This window comes from Echeneis naucrates, chromosome 6, assembly GCF_900963305.1.
Source record: "Echeneis naucrates chromosome 6, fEcheNa1.1, whole genome shotgun sequence".
NCBI classification, from domain to species: domain Eukaryota; kingdom Metazoa; phylum Chordata; class Actinopteri; order Carangiformes; family Echeneidae; genus Echeneis; species Echeneis naucrates.
In genome coordinates this window covers 2,608,781-2,624,550 of record NC_042516.1, presented here as the reverse complement: position 1 = coordinate 2,624,550, position 15,770 = coordinate 2,608,781, and the positions used below count along the sequence as shown (strand labels likewise).

General features: G+C 42.2%; 1 protein-coding gene across 4 annotated transcripts in view; it reads left to right on the top strand.

Annotated features, from left to right (window-relative positions):
• hace1 (HECT domain and ankyrin repeat containing E3 ubiquitin protein ligase 1) overlaps positions 1-15,770 on the top strand; it is a 53,848-nt gene that overhangs the window by 22,353 nt on the left and 15,725 nt on the right. For all 4 annotated transcript variants that reach the window (XM_029503532.1, XM_029503536.1, XM_029503533.1 and 1 more), the window contains 2 exons: positions 12,803-12,914; positions 15,580-15,677. In XM_029503532.1, the coding sequence (XP_029359392.1) occupies positions 12,803-12,914; positions 15,580-15,677 (210 nt within the window). The remainder of the gene's footprint in view (positions 1-12,802; positions 12,915-15,579; positions 15,678-15,770) is intronic.

The window sequence follows — 15,770 nt, the reverse complement described above, 5'->3', positions numbered from 1 at the left end:
CTTTTCTGCCAACTGAGGCAGCCCAACGGGGAGAATTAAGCGAACCTATGAAATATGAAATATCTTCACATGATAAACATGATGAACTTTGTACTCTGGTTTCTCTTGCAATCACACTTCATAATTGGCTGCGTGAATGTTGTAAGTTGAGAGCTGGTTGCTTCCAACAGTCATCTGCCTCTCATGATCCACTCTCAGCACCATCAGGAAGCTCAGCCTTGTCATCTACCAGCTCATCTGTGGTCTCTTCAGAAAAGGAGCCCATGCAGCTCGGGAGAGCCTGCCTCACTCCAGCAGAGTGCAAATGTAGGATGACGGTTGGGTTGTGTGTATATTGTGGCAAGGCTGGCCATTTCTTTACTTCCTGCCCTCTGTGGCCAAAAGATTAGGCTCATCAGACAGAAAGGGGGTCCTGATGACCAATACGTCTGTTTCTCCTAATTCTCCTCACCCTCTGTTGCAGCTCAAGCCTACCCTCATCTGTCAAATGGACTCGCTCCCTTTTCTTGCTCTGGTGGACTCAGGTGCAGATTATAACTTCATTGATGCAGCCTTTGTGGATCAGACTGGTTTCCCCTGGAAGTCCTTCCTGAACCCAAAGATGTGAAAGCTCTGAATAGAAAGCTTCTGGCTTGTATCACCCATCGTGCCATGCTTTTCTGTCTCTTGCAATCTGGAAACCATTGAGAGGCCATCAGACTCTTAGTTATTCCCTTCCCACAGGCCCCTTTAGTTTTAGGGTTTACCTGGCTTAAAATCCATAACCCTCACATCGACGGGTCTGCTGGCACCATTATTAATTGGAATTTTTTTTGTCATTCACACTGTTTGCAGTCTGCCATTGCTCCCACTGAGCTTTCCTCTGCCCCTCCTGAGCTGCCTGGCCTGTTCCATTAACCCGCATGTGTCAAACTCAAGGCCCATGGGCTACATCTGGCCCAGGGATACAATCATATTGTCGAATTTTTAATGGCCCAGCTGTATTCTGTGACACTCAAATCACATAATGCAGTGCAACAGCTGCTGTGTTTTTTTTTTGTTTTTTTTTTTTTTTTTTGTAATTGAAGTTTTTATTTCTTTTATCTTCTGTGTTAGACAGTACAGCATTTTACATTGTGAGACATTCCCTATCGTGCACATTACATCTAATATAGCAAAACAAAAATAAAATGAGAATACAGTCAAAATGATACTGTTACATATAGGGAACATATTGGTATTAGCTGCAGAGCGTACAGTAACCACACAACAGATTAAAATGCATAATACACTCAGATTCATGCTATGTGCTCGTCAGACATTGCAACGTTAGTCCAGAACAAGTCTCAGGCCGATGTTTTAGTATTGTTTCTGTTGTTCATCCTGTTGAGCATACGTTCATATGAAGCCGTTTATCTACTCTTTTGGTTCAGGGAGTTTGGGTGTTTTCCACAGTTTGAGTATTGTCCTGGTGGCTGTCGCAGTACCTCCCATAATCACCAAGAATTCTGTTCTTGATAAATTGTGCATTTAGCTTTTATCTAATAGACATAGCCTGGGAGATAATGTTATGTAACGTCCCAGTCATTTGCTCAAGTTGTCCATGACTGCTTTCCAGGACGGTTGAATGACAGGACATCCCCATAAACAATGCAGGAAGGTGCCTATGTCTTTCTTACATTTCCAACAGAAGTTATTGTTTATTATACCTACTCTGTTGAGTGTCTCTGGAGTCCAATAGTACCTGTGTGTTATTTTGTACTGTGTACATTTCCCCTTAGCTTCCCTGATGTATTACCCATTGTTGGATTTGATTCTCAGCCACTCCTCTTCATCCAGCTGCCATTCCAGATCTTTTTCCCTTATTGTTTTCAGGCTCTGACAGTCATTGCTGAGCAGTTGGTTGGTTGTTTTATAAAATATAGAGGCTCTGTGGTGCTCCACGGGTAGCTTGAAATAGTCAGTGATGGGGGTTTCCATCTTTGTACTGAATACTGGATGTGATAGTCTCTGATCTGAAGATATTTCCAAAAAATTTCCCTTCCCATAAGATTGTATTTTCTTTTTATATCAGGAAATGACACACCTTCTTCATATAAATCAGCATGGTATAATCCATTAACGTGCCATCTCTTCCGATATATGGATGTCTTACCAATGCTTATCATGCGGTTATGCCACATAGAGGAATATTTATGTTTATAATGTGATAATTTATGCATTTTGTGTATTTTGTTCCAGATCTCTTTGGAGTGAGACATAATAGGGTTCAGTATATAATATAAGGACTGGTGTTTGGCTAGTTTGGCCATTTCAAAGGAGTCATAATATAATCTTGGGTTCTCTAGTAGAGTGCATTTTGCTAACTTTGATTCTGGGTCTTTTCCTCTCCCATAAAAATGCTTTAGTTATTGTATCATACTGTTTAAAGATCTGAGGAGATATAGTTACTGGCAACATCATAAGCACATAATTAAATTGCTGTGCAACCACCATTTTTATCACGTTGACCTTCCCTCATGATGTAAGCCTAAATTTCCCCAATTTATCCATATTAGTTTTAATTTTTTGTTGGTTCTAAATTTAATTAAGGCATTTCCTCCACTTTACTACCTAGTTTGATTCCCAAATATTTCATCCCTTTTGCTATCCATTTCAAGCCAAAATTTGTCAGTACATTTGAATTGCAGATCCAGATATGGACATAGCCTTTGACTTCGACCAGTTGATTTTATATCCTGATAATTTGGAGTAAAATTGTGTTCATCAAATGTGGTATGGAATTTAATGGGTCTTTTATCAGCATCAGAATATCGTCCGCCTGAAATAATAGGTTGTGCTCTTTACCTCCTCCTTCCACCCCTCTAATGGCTGCATTAGTTCTGATGGCAATAGAAAATGGTTTTAGTACAGTATTAAACAGTAATGGTGACAGAGCGCAGCCCTGTTGTGCAGCTCTGGTGAGGTTAGGGTTAAAGAGGTGAAGTTACACCATTTGTTATCACTGCAGCCTTAGGTTTTTTGTATATAGTTCTGATCCGTTTAGTAAAGGTTGGTCCGAATCCAAAATGTGACAGAGCTGCAAATAAAAATTCCCATTGAACTCAGTTAGATGCCTTCTCGGCATCCAGCGAGAGGGCAATGACTGGGTTTTTTCGGTTCAATTCAGCCAGATCAGGTGTTAGTAATCTTTTCATGAATCTGACTTGGTCAGAGTGTATTATGCTTGGTAAAGCCATCTCCAAGTGTGTAGCCAGGATCTTAGTTAGGATCTTACAATCCAGATTTATCAAGCTTGGAGGCTGGAAGTTAGTGGGGTTTGTGGTGTCTGTCTTTTTTTAGGTATCACTGATATTAAGGCCTCGTTAGATGTTGGGTGGAGGGTTCCTACTTTAAAAGCTTCATTGTACACCTCTTGCAATATTGGCGCCAGGATATCTGCAGTATCTCACAAAAATGAGTCCACCCCTCACATTTCTGCAAATATTTCATTATATCTTTTCAAGGGACAACACTGAAGACACTTACAATGTAAAGTAGTCAGTGTACAGCTTGTATAGCTGTGTAAATTTACTGTCCCCTCAAAATAACTCAACACACAGCAACAGCCAACAATGTCTAAATTGCTGGCAGCAAAAGTGAGTACACCCTAAGTGAAAATGTCCAAATTGGGCCCAGTGTCAATATTTTGTGTGGCTACCACTTTTGTTGCAGCTTGTACATTGATGGCTCTGTGTTGAGTTATTTTGAGGGGACAGTAAATTTACAGTTATATAAGCTGTACACTGACTACTTCACATTGTATCAAAGCGTCATTTCTTCAGTGTTGTCCCATGAAAAGATAATGAAATATTTGCAGAAATGTGAGGAGTGTACTCACTTTTGTGAGATACTGTATATACTGCTTACAGTATTCCACAAGGAATCTGTCAAGGCCTGGTGACTTCCCCCGATTTCATACATGAAACAGCATTCCTAATTTCATTCTCTTGTCATTAAGTTGTCTAATAATTCCACCTGTTCAGGTTTCGGTCAAGGCAGATTAATATTAGAAAGTCTGTCGATTCTTCTTGTTTGGGCTTAATGTCTGAAGTATATAATTCTTTGGTCCATTTTTTGTCATTTTTTGTATTTACTCTAGATTCAGACTCATTGACTCGCTCCCTAACAACAAACTTTCACCCTGCCCTATGTGCCATAAAGATAATATCTAACTAGGCCAGTTAGCAGTGATAGCCAACATGTCTTTGGAGTCATCAGGTGGGAACCCCCTTTCACCAGTGTTTTGTCGATTTAGGCCCACGACACCTCCAGTGATCAATGGCATCCCAGAGTCACCCCTCTAATGCCAGCCATCATGACTCCTCACGTCAAGACAACTATCTCGCACAGCACTACCGTCAACTACTTTGACCTCTCACCAACTGCACCAGTGAAAGCGAGGTGGGGATACAGACCCTGGTTCGGGTAGGGGAAAGTGTAGAGGGAGAGTACAAGCTACACTAGCAGATTCAGCAACCAAACTCACCTGAACAGTCTGAAACACAAACCAAATCAAACCAATACAGGCCAACCCATGTGGAATAACCGCATGGTCTCAAAGAGGTTCAAACAGGCCACACCCCCCACTTAAATGCACTTCCTCTTCCTGGATTTCTTCCTCTGCTTCTCTGAAGAGTCTCTGTCTTAAGAGCACCTGCTGGGCCCCAGCTACTATTAACTACTTCTAATCCAAACCCACTGATTGGATTTTACTGCCTCATCCGACATTTCTTTCAGTATTTTCCTCACCCACTGTCCCCTTCCTCCCAACTCCCTCAACAAAGCAACAGCAGGTCTTGCTACAAACCCTCTACAACCTACTTCCACTGGACAAATCCTAACCTTCCACCCTCATTGCTCAGCATCCTTACCTAGATCTGCATACCTGAGCTTTTTCCTTTCATGTGCTTCTTGAACTGAATCCTCCCACAGCGCAGTCAGCTCTTTGAAATATATTCTCTTTCTCCTCCTAAACCACAAAATTATATCAGGTCTTAGCTTTGTACAGGCTATTTCCTGGGGAACAACAAGCTTTCCTCCAAAATCCACCTGCATCTCCCAATCACTAGCATCCTCTAAGCTGCCTTGCCTCCTTGTTATCTTATTAACTTCCCCTCCTTATTGAACAAACTAAATTGCCACTCTCTTTGTCTTAGACCCTCCTAAATTTGCCTGCCTCCGTATAGCTTCAATGCCTGCAGCTAAGCTTTTTAAAACCTGGTTATGTTGCCTTACAACCTGACAAGATGTGCTTTAGAGTTGCAGTACCTGAATACAACACCCTGAACATAGCCAGTCTCAATTTACCGAAGATTTTAGGTTTTGGGGAGTTGGCAATACATCATATGTTGCTGCTCTACTGCTCTACTCTACACCTGTTTTCCTGGGCCAAGCCCCAAGCCTCCACGGCCTACCTGTACATTACCCACAATCTCTGTATGTCTCCCATCCTGCTGCCTCTCTCCACCTTCTTCACCCACCTAGAAGCTCTAATAATTACCTCCATTTCTATTGTGAAAGTTAATGGAGAAATTGTACACCTTGCCATAATACGCTTAAATATGCTCTTAAATTAACAACTACTCCAGGCACTCTAACATACTCAAACACCTTCCAAATAAGGCTATGTGGCACTGAACCAAATGCATTTGCAAAGTCCAAGAATATCTCATGCAAGTCTATTTTCTCACTCTTGGCTGCCTGAATCTGATGCCAAATCATGCTAGTGTGCTCTTAATACCCTGTGAAACCCGGTATTCCTGCCTTCTGTACTGAAGTATCTATTAAGCCATTCCTTTCTAAATAACTTGCTAGTCTCTGTGCAACTACACTAGAGACAATCTTCCCCTCTACATTCAGGAGAGAGATAATACGGAACTGACTCAGGTCTGAAGACTCCTTCTCCTTTGGCATAAGAAAACCTCCTGCCCTGTGCCCTGCTCTAGGAATAGACTGTTTCTTCCAAACTATTCTTAATTGCCTCCACAAAAACATTTGGATATCAGGTGCACTTTTATAAACCCGGTAGGGGACTAAATTTTGCCCTGGGCCCGAAGAAGCCTTCGCACACCTGATTACCTCAAATCAAATCAAATCAGAATTATTTGTATAGCGCCAAATCATGATAAACCTCGAGCAGAACCAGGCTCGGGGGGGGCGGCCATCTGCCTCGACCGGTTGGGTTGAGAGGGAGAGGGAGAGAGAGAGAGAGAGAGAGAGACATTGGAGTGGGGGGGGGGGGGGGGGGTGTAGGCAGGAACATGTTGCTGCATGAAGTTCATGGAATTGAGCTGTAGTGCAGAATTCATGAAATATGGGACCAGCAGGTGTTGCAGGAACATGGGATGGCGATGAGTCACCACCTGCAGGATGAAGACAGGGAGAGAGAGGAGACTTTGGCAAAACATGGTTAGTAAATGCAGTATAATTGCTTAGAACTGGGTGAAACTGTGTTTTTTAAGAAGGCTGGATGGTGAGAGAAAGAGAGAGAGAGAGAGAGAGAGAGACTCAGTCCTTCCCCTAGCAGCATAGCTAAAGAGTAGAGGACTTTAAAGGAAAGTTTTAAGCCTGGTCTTGAAAATTACTAAATTTCCACTTCCAGCATCGGTCCGCCCCCCGGACCAATGCTGGAAGTTGGTTCCATAGAAGAGGAGCCTGATAACTGAACGATCTGCCTCCAGATTTACTCTTGGAGACTCTAGGAACCACAAGTAAACCTCCATCTAGAGAGCGGAGTGGCCTGCTAGGACAGTAAGGAACTATGAGCTCTCTGAGATACGATGGAGCTTGGCCGTTAAGAGCTTTATACGTTAAAAGAAGGATTTTGAATTCTACTCTATATTTTACTGGCAGCCAATGAAGAGCAGCTAACACAGGAGAGATATGATCTCTTTTCCTAGTTCCTGTTAATATTCGTGCAGCAGCGTTCTGAATTAACTGAAGGCCTTTTAGAGATTTGTTTGGACATCCAGATAGTAATGAGTTACAGTAGTCCAGCCTAGAAGTTACAAATGCATGGACTAGTTTTTCTGCATCATCCTGAGAAAGGATGTTTCTGATTTTCCTAATGTTACTCAGGTGGAAGAAAGCTGCCCGACTAACTTGTTTTATGTGAGGGACAAAGGACATGTCCTGGTCAAAAATTACTCCAAGGTTTCTTACAGTGGAGCTGGAAGCCAAAGTAATGCCGTCCAGAATGATGAAATGATTCGATAGTATTTTTCTGAGGTGCTTAGGACCGAGTACAATAACTTCTGTTTTGTCAGAGTTGAGAAGTAAAAAATTTCCAGTCATCCAGACTTTTATGTCTTCAAGACATACCTGCAGTCACACTATCTGAGTGACTTCATTTGGCTTCATTGATAGGTACAGCTGAGTATCGTCTGCGTAGCAGTGGAAGTTGATGCTGTGTTTCCTGATAATGTTGCCTAGAGGAAGCAGATAAAGCGTAAAGAGGATGGGTCCAAGTACCGAACCCTGCGGCACTCCATGACTGACTACAGTACATGAGGAGGAGCTGTTGTTTACATGAACAAACTGATGTCTGTCTGATAAGTAGGATTTGAACCACCTTAGTGCAGTTCCTTTAATTCCAATTTCATGTTCCAGTCTCTGTAGCAAAATATTATGATCTATGGTGTCGAATGCAGCACTAAGATCTAGAAGAAGTATGGAGGCTGATCCATTGTCTGAGGTCATTAGAATGTCATTGGAGACTTTAACCAGCCCTAACCCTGTGCTATGATGGGCTCTAAATCCTGACTGAAACTCTTCAAATAAACTGTTCCCATCCAGATGCTCGTGTAGTTGTTTTGCTGATGATTTTAGAAATAAATGGAAGGTTCGATATGGGTCTATAATTTGCCAAAACATCTGGATCAAGATTAGGCTTTTTAAGATGGGGTTTGATGACCGCAGTCTTAAGTGCCTGAGGTACATAACCCAGACATAAAGTCAGATTAATCAAATAAAAAATGAACCGCTCAATTATATGAAAGATCTCTTTAAAGAGGCTAGTTGGTACTGGGTCTAATAGACAGGTTGACGGTCTGGATGATGAAACTTGATGAAGATTCAGAGGTGAGAATGATTCCAGATGTAAAAGAGGCGTCGCAGCTGATTCAGGAGTTGCCGTATTCAGTAGGGGATTTTTATCTAACGTAGGCAAGAGCTGATAAATTCTTTCTCTGATCGTGAGAATTTTGTCTGTAAAAAAGTTAATAAAATCGTTGCTGCTTAGAGCTAAGGGGATCACTGGTTCAACTGAGCTATGGCTCTCTGTCAGCCTGGCTACAGTGCTGAAGAGAAACCTGGGGTTGTTCTTGTTTTCTTCTATGAGTGCTGAGTAATATGAACTTCTAGTACTGCAGAGAGCTTTTTTATATGTTTTTAGGCTATCTTTCCAGGCTCTGTTAGACTCTTCTGACTTACTGGAACGCCAGTTTCTTTCTAATTTCCTTGATGTCTGCTTCAAGGTACGGATTTGGTAACTATACCAGGGAGCCATCCTCCTCAGATTGAATACTTTCTTTTTGAGAGGGGCGGCATTGTTGAGATTTGAACGCAGTGTGGCCATAGTGCTCCTCCTCAACCTCCTTCCACTTAGGTGGTCTAACGTCCATTTCCTGATCTGTCTCCCCTAATAGTGGCACGTCAGCCAGTCATGGAAGCCCTATTACTCTATTCTGCTCAGAATCTGAATATGTACCGTATTTTCCGCAGTATAAGGCGCACCTAAGAGCCTTCAATTTTTTCAAAAGCTGACCATGCGCCTTATAATCCGGTGCGCCTTATATATGGAGTTCTAGGTCTTCTGACCCGTTTAAACTTTGAACGGCGTTTCTGTGACAAAGTATGACGAAGCAGTGAGGCTCCAAAGTGGGGTGGGTTTGATCCACAGCAAAGGCAGCACACAGACCTGAGCTGAGAGACCTGAGGTTGCCACGGTGATTTGAGAATTCGCTCAGGTCAGAGCTCAGTCTCCCTAAAATTCTCCCAAAAGTACCTTTTGACCACGTCCCGAACTACTTCGAATTGCGAGCAAACCGTAGCTCCGGTCCGAAAAGCGACAACACTGTAAGAGACAGAAGAGTCTGGAGATTCCGACAGTCTTTATTTGATTTGATTTGAAAACTCGCGGGGAAGGACAGTGCGAAGACAGAGTGAAATTGTTTTGAGGAAAACCTTGATTTGCATTACAGTCAATTGTGGCAAAAACAGGTGTTGCTGCCGCTCTGAGCCCTCCTGTTTAAATTTGGTGAGGAGCAGAGCTCTGAAAATTAGATTTTATGAATCCCAAGACCTGTGTCTACATTTTGCCAAAAAATTATTTGTCTCCTTTGCACGGGTCTTCAGCAGCTGCCTCCTGTGGCTGTGCTGTCCCTGCTGCCTCCTCACTGTCAGTGGTCGTCCCCCTGAAGTCAGGCAGCTCCAAACACAGTGACTCCCTGAAGCTCTTCTGGGTCAGGGGACTCTGACCCCTGTGAACTGAGAAACAGTGAACAGAGAGCGTCTGACATGTCCACTCCCCCCATGTACTTGTTGTACTCCTTCACTGGCTCAGGTACAGGTACAGTGCGCCTCGACCAGCTGCCATCACGGTTCTTGACCCACCGCTGCACCATGTCTCTGCCATAGGCCTTATGAAGCGAAGAACACACAGTTACATCCCTTGTGTCCTTCCATTTGACATACAGCAAGGGACCCTCCCTGATCCACCTCATGTCCCTTCGTTCTGCTGTCTTGGGGAGAGCATTTGCCCTGTTCTTTGGGAAACCAAGCCTGTTTTCCCTCATGGTGCCACAGGCCCCATAGTGGATCTGGTGGAGATGGAGAAAAAGAGCTCTGCTTGTGTAGAAATTGTCCACATACACATTGTAGCCTGTCCCAAGGAAGGGCACCTGGAGCAGGCTTACAACCGCATCATAGCTCAGACCATTTCCGCTAGGAGTGAGTGCTCTCCACTGGTACACATTGAAGTTGCATGTGTAGCCTGTCTTGCTATCAGCCAGTACAAACAGCTTGAAACCTCACTTTGTCGGCTTGTCCTTCATGTACTGTTTCATGCCATGTCTAGCTTTCGAGGCTACCATGCGTTCATCAACGGCCAAGTTCTGGTAGGGATGGTAAAATGCCTTACATGCCATCATGATCTGCGAAACAGAGGGTCATAACCAGGCTGGCCTCGAAGCTGGTCATTCAAAAGGTCAGCTGCTGGGTCACCCATGTGCAAGAATGCCCCAATCAGCTCAAACCTGTAGCCTGTCATCACACTTGAAGGAAAGGGGTGGCTGTGAAGTCGATCCTTCCTCCACAGATCCCTCATGGCGGAGGGCTTCACCAGGCCAAGGTATATGACAATGGACAGGTACTTCATCATGGCCTCGGTGTCCACAGGCTTCCAGTGTTCTTTCAGGAGCCGGCGCTCTGCGTTTCTGTTTGTATGATGGCAGAGAACATTCAGTGCATCTTCACTGAAGAACAACATGAAAAGTTCAGAGGGGCTGTAATCCTTCTGAAGATCCAGTTGCACTCCAGGAGTTCTTTGTGGACAGAAGGAAAACGTATGAGGGGGCTCATCCTCTTCATCAATGCCGTGCCACAGATCCAGATCCTGTAGCACAACAGCAGGCCTCCGAGTCTGCCTCTTTGTTAGCTCTCTTCGTGTGCGAGCAGCAGCTGCACGCTTGCGAGGAAGCTCAGCAAGTAGGGAGGAAGACTGGGAGTTGGGACTGGGAGGCTGAGGAGGGCTGGCAGGGGATGATGGTTTACAGGGGCTGGTTGGAGACTGTGTAAGGGCAGTGGAGGGGCCAGAAACAGAACTGGGACTGGACTGGAAAAAAGCAATATTTCTTGTGATTACTAATGGCAAGGCAATTTCATTAGTATGGCCCATTTTTACAAACAGTTTGTCTCAATGGGCTTTACATAGCATCATCGCAACATCCTCTATCTTTGGACCCCCACATCCACTGAGGATAACCTATAGGAAAATCCTTTTAACAGGGAGAAAAAATGGAGAAAGCTCAGGGTGAGCATAAATTTACCAAAATAAAATAGATGAAATCATTCACCCAAAAACAGTAATCAATTATATCTTATGAGTGCGTTAGACTTACACATCTTTATCTTTATCTTTTAGCTATCACTGCTCACAGTCTTAGTAAGATATTATCTGTAGGGCACACAGGGCAGGGTGAGTTTGTTGTTATGGAGTTAGTCAATGACTCTGCTCCGTTTTTTGTCGCAAAAGTTTCTTGTGTTTACTCTAGTTTGCTGTACGAAAAAAACTGCATGGTCTGTGACTGAACAACAATTTCATAGAAGTAATTACTCACATTTGGTCGAGCAAGACATCTTCCCCCTTGCTCAAAGGCATCTTCTTCGACCGAGTCCGCACTTTCCAGGTCCAAGCTTTTGACATCCAACTTTTCGTCCTCCCTTTCCAGCATTTGCAGTACCTCAGTCACTGTAAACATCCTCTTAGCCATTTTGGTGGAAAAAGTGGAAAAAGTTTCCAGAATAGTAACAAAAACGACCGTAAAATGTCAATTGAAACTGGGTAGAGGAAAAATACAGGACAAAAATACAGACTTGCGTGCGTCACTGTATGCGTCACAGCGGGCGTAGCGTGCCTCGACCACGCTTGACTATGCCCTGTGTAAACTCAGTTACACAGGTCTTATTTGGGGTGAAAAAACGGCCCAATCAGGGACTGTTATATGTCAGAGGAAACCTTAGAGCCTCTACTATTGGATGGAAATCATCCAATAGCATCCAGAAACTTAATGTAGCATATACCGATGGGATGAGGCTGCTGCTCAAGGTGCCAAGATGACAGTGTGAGCCAGAAATATTGTAAAGATAGTAATAAGTGAGACGTAACACAAGGTGAAATGGCCATTGAGACCATATGGCATGTGGGGAAGGAGTGGGTGAGTTTGTTTGTTCACACCATTCCAAGTGATGTAAAGGATGACAGATTAAAAGAGTGCCCTGTGCCCACTGTAGCCTCAGATTTTGGTTCTGAGCAGACGGGAGTGTAACTCATCGTAGCCTTCTGTTGTTTTAGCCTGTTCTTAAGATCAGCGGTGTTGATCATTTTCAGAAGCTTTTCTCTTCCCTACAGGTGTGTTACCCTAGCTTTGCTGTTTTATTGGTAATATCATTTAGAGTAAATTCCAGAGAATCTTATCAGGAGATCAGTTTAAGAAATGTGTCTGCATGGCTCCAACAGCTATGCAATGATCAAGCCACATTTTTCTGATTTTTATGTCGATCTTGAAAGGTGAAACTTCTAACTTGTATTTGCGTGTCTCTATGCATTGCATGCATACTCAAAACTAGTACTGCATGTTTGAGGACAGAACAATGGATTTAAAAACAGATTCATTTTGCATAATAAGATCTTCTGTTTGGTATGATATTCATTCTTTCTTCAGTACTATTCGAGTATAGTATTTCGTCCTCATTATGTTTTTATAGGTGACTTTAACCGAATGGATTTCATTGAATCTTTTCTTTCTTTGATTGCATGCCAAGCAGCCACCAGGGAAACATTTATCACTCTGCTTCCATGCTAATCCTTAACTCTCCCCAATATATAGAAAACAAAACCATATATTATGCAATAATACCTTGACTTAATCTTTGTATTAACGGCGAATACAGTACTGAAAACCTTCTGAGCTGTGACTGCACTGCATTAACAACTCAGAAAAACCATAGTTAGTGTAAGAAATGTGATATGCAATTTTGATTGAAGTCTTTTTTTTTTTTCCAGCCATTTAAGGATCGCTGTGAATGGTTCTATGAACATCTGCTGGCTGGCCAGCCAGACTCAGAAATGGTTCATCGTCCAGTCAATGAGAATGATATTCTCCTCATCCACAGAGGTACAAATTACCTTCACCACCATAGCCCTCACCAACATTTTTCATGTATGAAGAGAAGATAACACAAAAATGCATTTCGAGATGTAATTTACTTGAGCTTAACACAGTATGAATTCCTGAAGGTTGATATGTAATGAAAAAAGTTAAATCAATGTGAATGCAATTTTTTTTTTCAGATTCCAGTACTACTATGTATTTTATGCATTTCCACAGCTCCAATATGTCATTGCAGTGGTACACAGTGATATTTCTTTAAATAACTGAAGGAGCTTTAGACTCAATAGTTAATTTGTGGCTAATTTTGTTTTGTTCAACAATATTACAATAACACTGAAGGCAGCACAAATGACCATGAAGATGAAGTATTCATTGCTTGAAATGCACTCATGAACATCACATTTAGCAAGTCAATGCATTATATCCTGTGCTGTTACACCAGTCCAATGTCTGAAAAGGAGACTCAAGCAGTGATAATGAAGACTGCTGAGGTGGGATGATGTCTTGTTTTCCTTCCTTTTCATTCTTTCCAAAAAATACCACCAAACTAATTAGTATTAAAAACCTAGTGTGTTAATGTGACAACGTAATGTTCCCTTGATCCAAGATGGCAACCAACTCAGCTCTTTGTTTGTGAGGTCTGAATGTGTATTTAGAATTTTAATGTTTTAAGTTGTCATATGTCTTCTATTATATGAAGATTGGGTTTGAATCCAGGATGTTTTGCAAGTTCTTCCTTATTTCTCTCACTCTGAGATCTCTGGAGCTTAAATTTTGGACATTTTAGTAACCTGCATTGGATTTGTTTGAGGCCTGGTCTTGCTCATGGGCTGTCTGAAGGCTGGAGTTTTTCTGAAATCTACCTGGTGCATGGCCCAGCACCGACTGTTTGAGCTGTCTGGACTGTTTTGGGCCTTGAGCCTTTCTGGAATTTTATCTGATGATGTGTACTAGCAGCAGACAGTCTCCACCAGTCCTGCAGCAACCAGCCACCACTTGCCTTGCAGCAGCTACTCTGAACTGGCCCTGCAGCAGCTAGCCTCCACCGTTCCAGAAAAGGTGGTGGCATAGCAATATATGCCAGACAGAAATTAAATTTTACTGTGTTACTGTCTTACTATCTTTCCCACAACAGTCAATTTGAATTTCTTGCTCTGAAGTTGGAGCTTGTAAATGGTCACTTGGTCACTCGACCAACCGGTCGAGGCAGATGGCCGCCCCCCCGAGCCTGGTTCTGCTCGAGGTTTCTGCCTCTTAAAGGAAGTTTTTCCTTGCCACTGTCGCCAAGTGCTTGCTCATCGGGGGATCTGTTGGGTCTCTTTAAATCATTTTATAAAGAGTTTGGTCTAGACATGCTCTATATGTAAAGTGCCTTGATGTAACTTTGTTATGATCTGGCGCTATACAAATAAATCTGATTTGATTTGATTTACCATTGTAGGCTGCTATCGACCACCCTCAGGTAGTAGTGAGACCTTATCATTGAATAAACAGCTTTTGACTTTAGACTTTAATGAAATTCTTCTCACAGGGGATCTGAAGTGACATTGGTTATCCTCTGTTTCTGATGAGTTTTAAATACATATGTGACTCTTTTAACCTAATACAAATTGTTAACGACTCAACACGCCCAAATCTTAAATTTCCCCTCTTGACTTATTCTTAACTAATTATCCTCATAAAGATTCAGATATTGGTTTTTTTGCAAATGATATGGGTCATCATTGTGCTACAGCCACTATCAGATGAACTAATCTCCCAAAAACAAAGCCACATATTGTTCTTGAACGTGATGATAAACACTTCTGTGAGCAGGGTTTTCATCATGATCTATGGCACTTTGATTGGTCCAGGATCTCACTTTTTAATGATGTAGAGCTGGCCTGGAAGTGCTATTATACTTAGTAATACTAGTATACGTAGTAATTTTATAAATAAACATGCCCCTGTGCGCATGAAACTATCCTTGGTTCTCCCCTGAGTTGTCCAGTCTCCTTAAAGCAGGCTAATATTCAAACAGCTCAGAAATCATTATACTGCCCTTGTTAAAAAAAGCTGTCTGATTTTTATGTTGATAAAACTACCTGTAACCTAAATGATCCTAAGAAGTTTTGGAAAATTTGGGGATGAAACCACAGACAAATTGCTTGCTTTCATAGGAAAAAGATGCACACGCAGCTGACAAACCAGCCATTCTAAATTATTTTAATTATTTAATGAGCACTGTTTCTTCAGGATCTCTATTTGAGTCCTCAAAACCAGAGAATATGGAAATCTGCTTATCCCTCTGTAGTTAACAACTATAGGCCAATCTCTTTGTATTTTATTTGTGTGTTTGGTGTAACCACTCTGTTTATGTGCTGCTGTCTTGGCCAGGTCACTCTTGTAAAAGAGGTTTTAAAACTCAACGAGTTTTTTACCTGGTTAAATAAAGGATATTAATTAATTGATTGATTGAAGATATACAATGTGCGATTTTTGCCAGTGAGTAAGGAAACAATAAATGGACAAATGGACTTAGACTTGTGTTGTTTTTCAGAAAAGAGAATTGAAATCATGTAGATGCAATCCTGAGAACTCTCTGTCCTATCTGTTCCCCACATCCTTTTTCCTTGAAGTTTTGGTAGACAGCACTATACCCTTTTTTTTTTTTTAATCTCACTAACAGAGTCAATATTCAGGAGTAGCTGTGAGATGGTTTCCAAATCCACCAACGAGAAACTCAAACAAGGCATTGCTGTTCGTTTCCACGGCGAGGAGGGGATGGTGGGTTTCTAAATTTGATACTGCTTGAGTTCAGATCAGCATCCTCCAGGTCCATGTCTAATTTAATCTAAAAAATAATCAACTTGTGGTTTG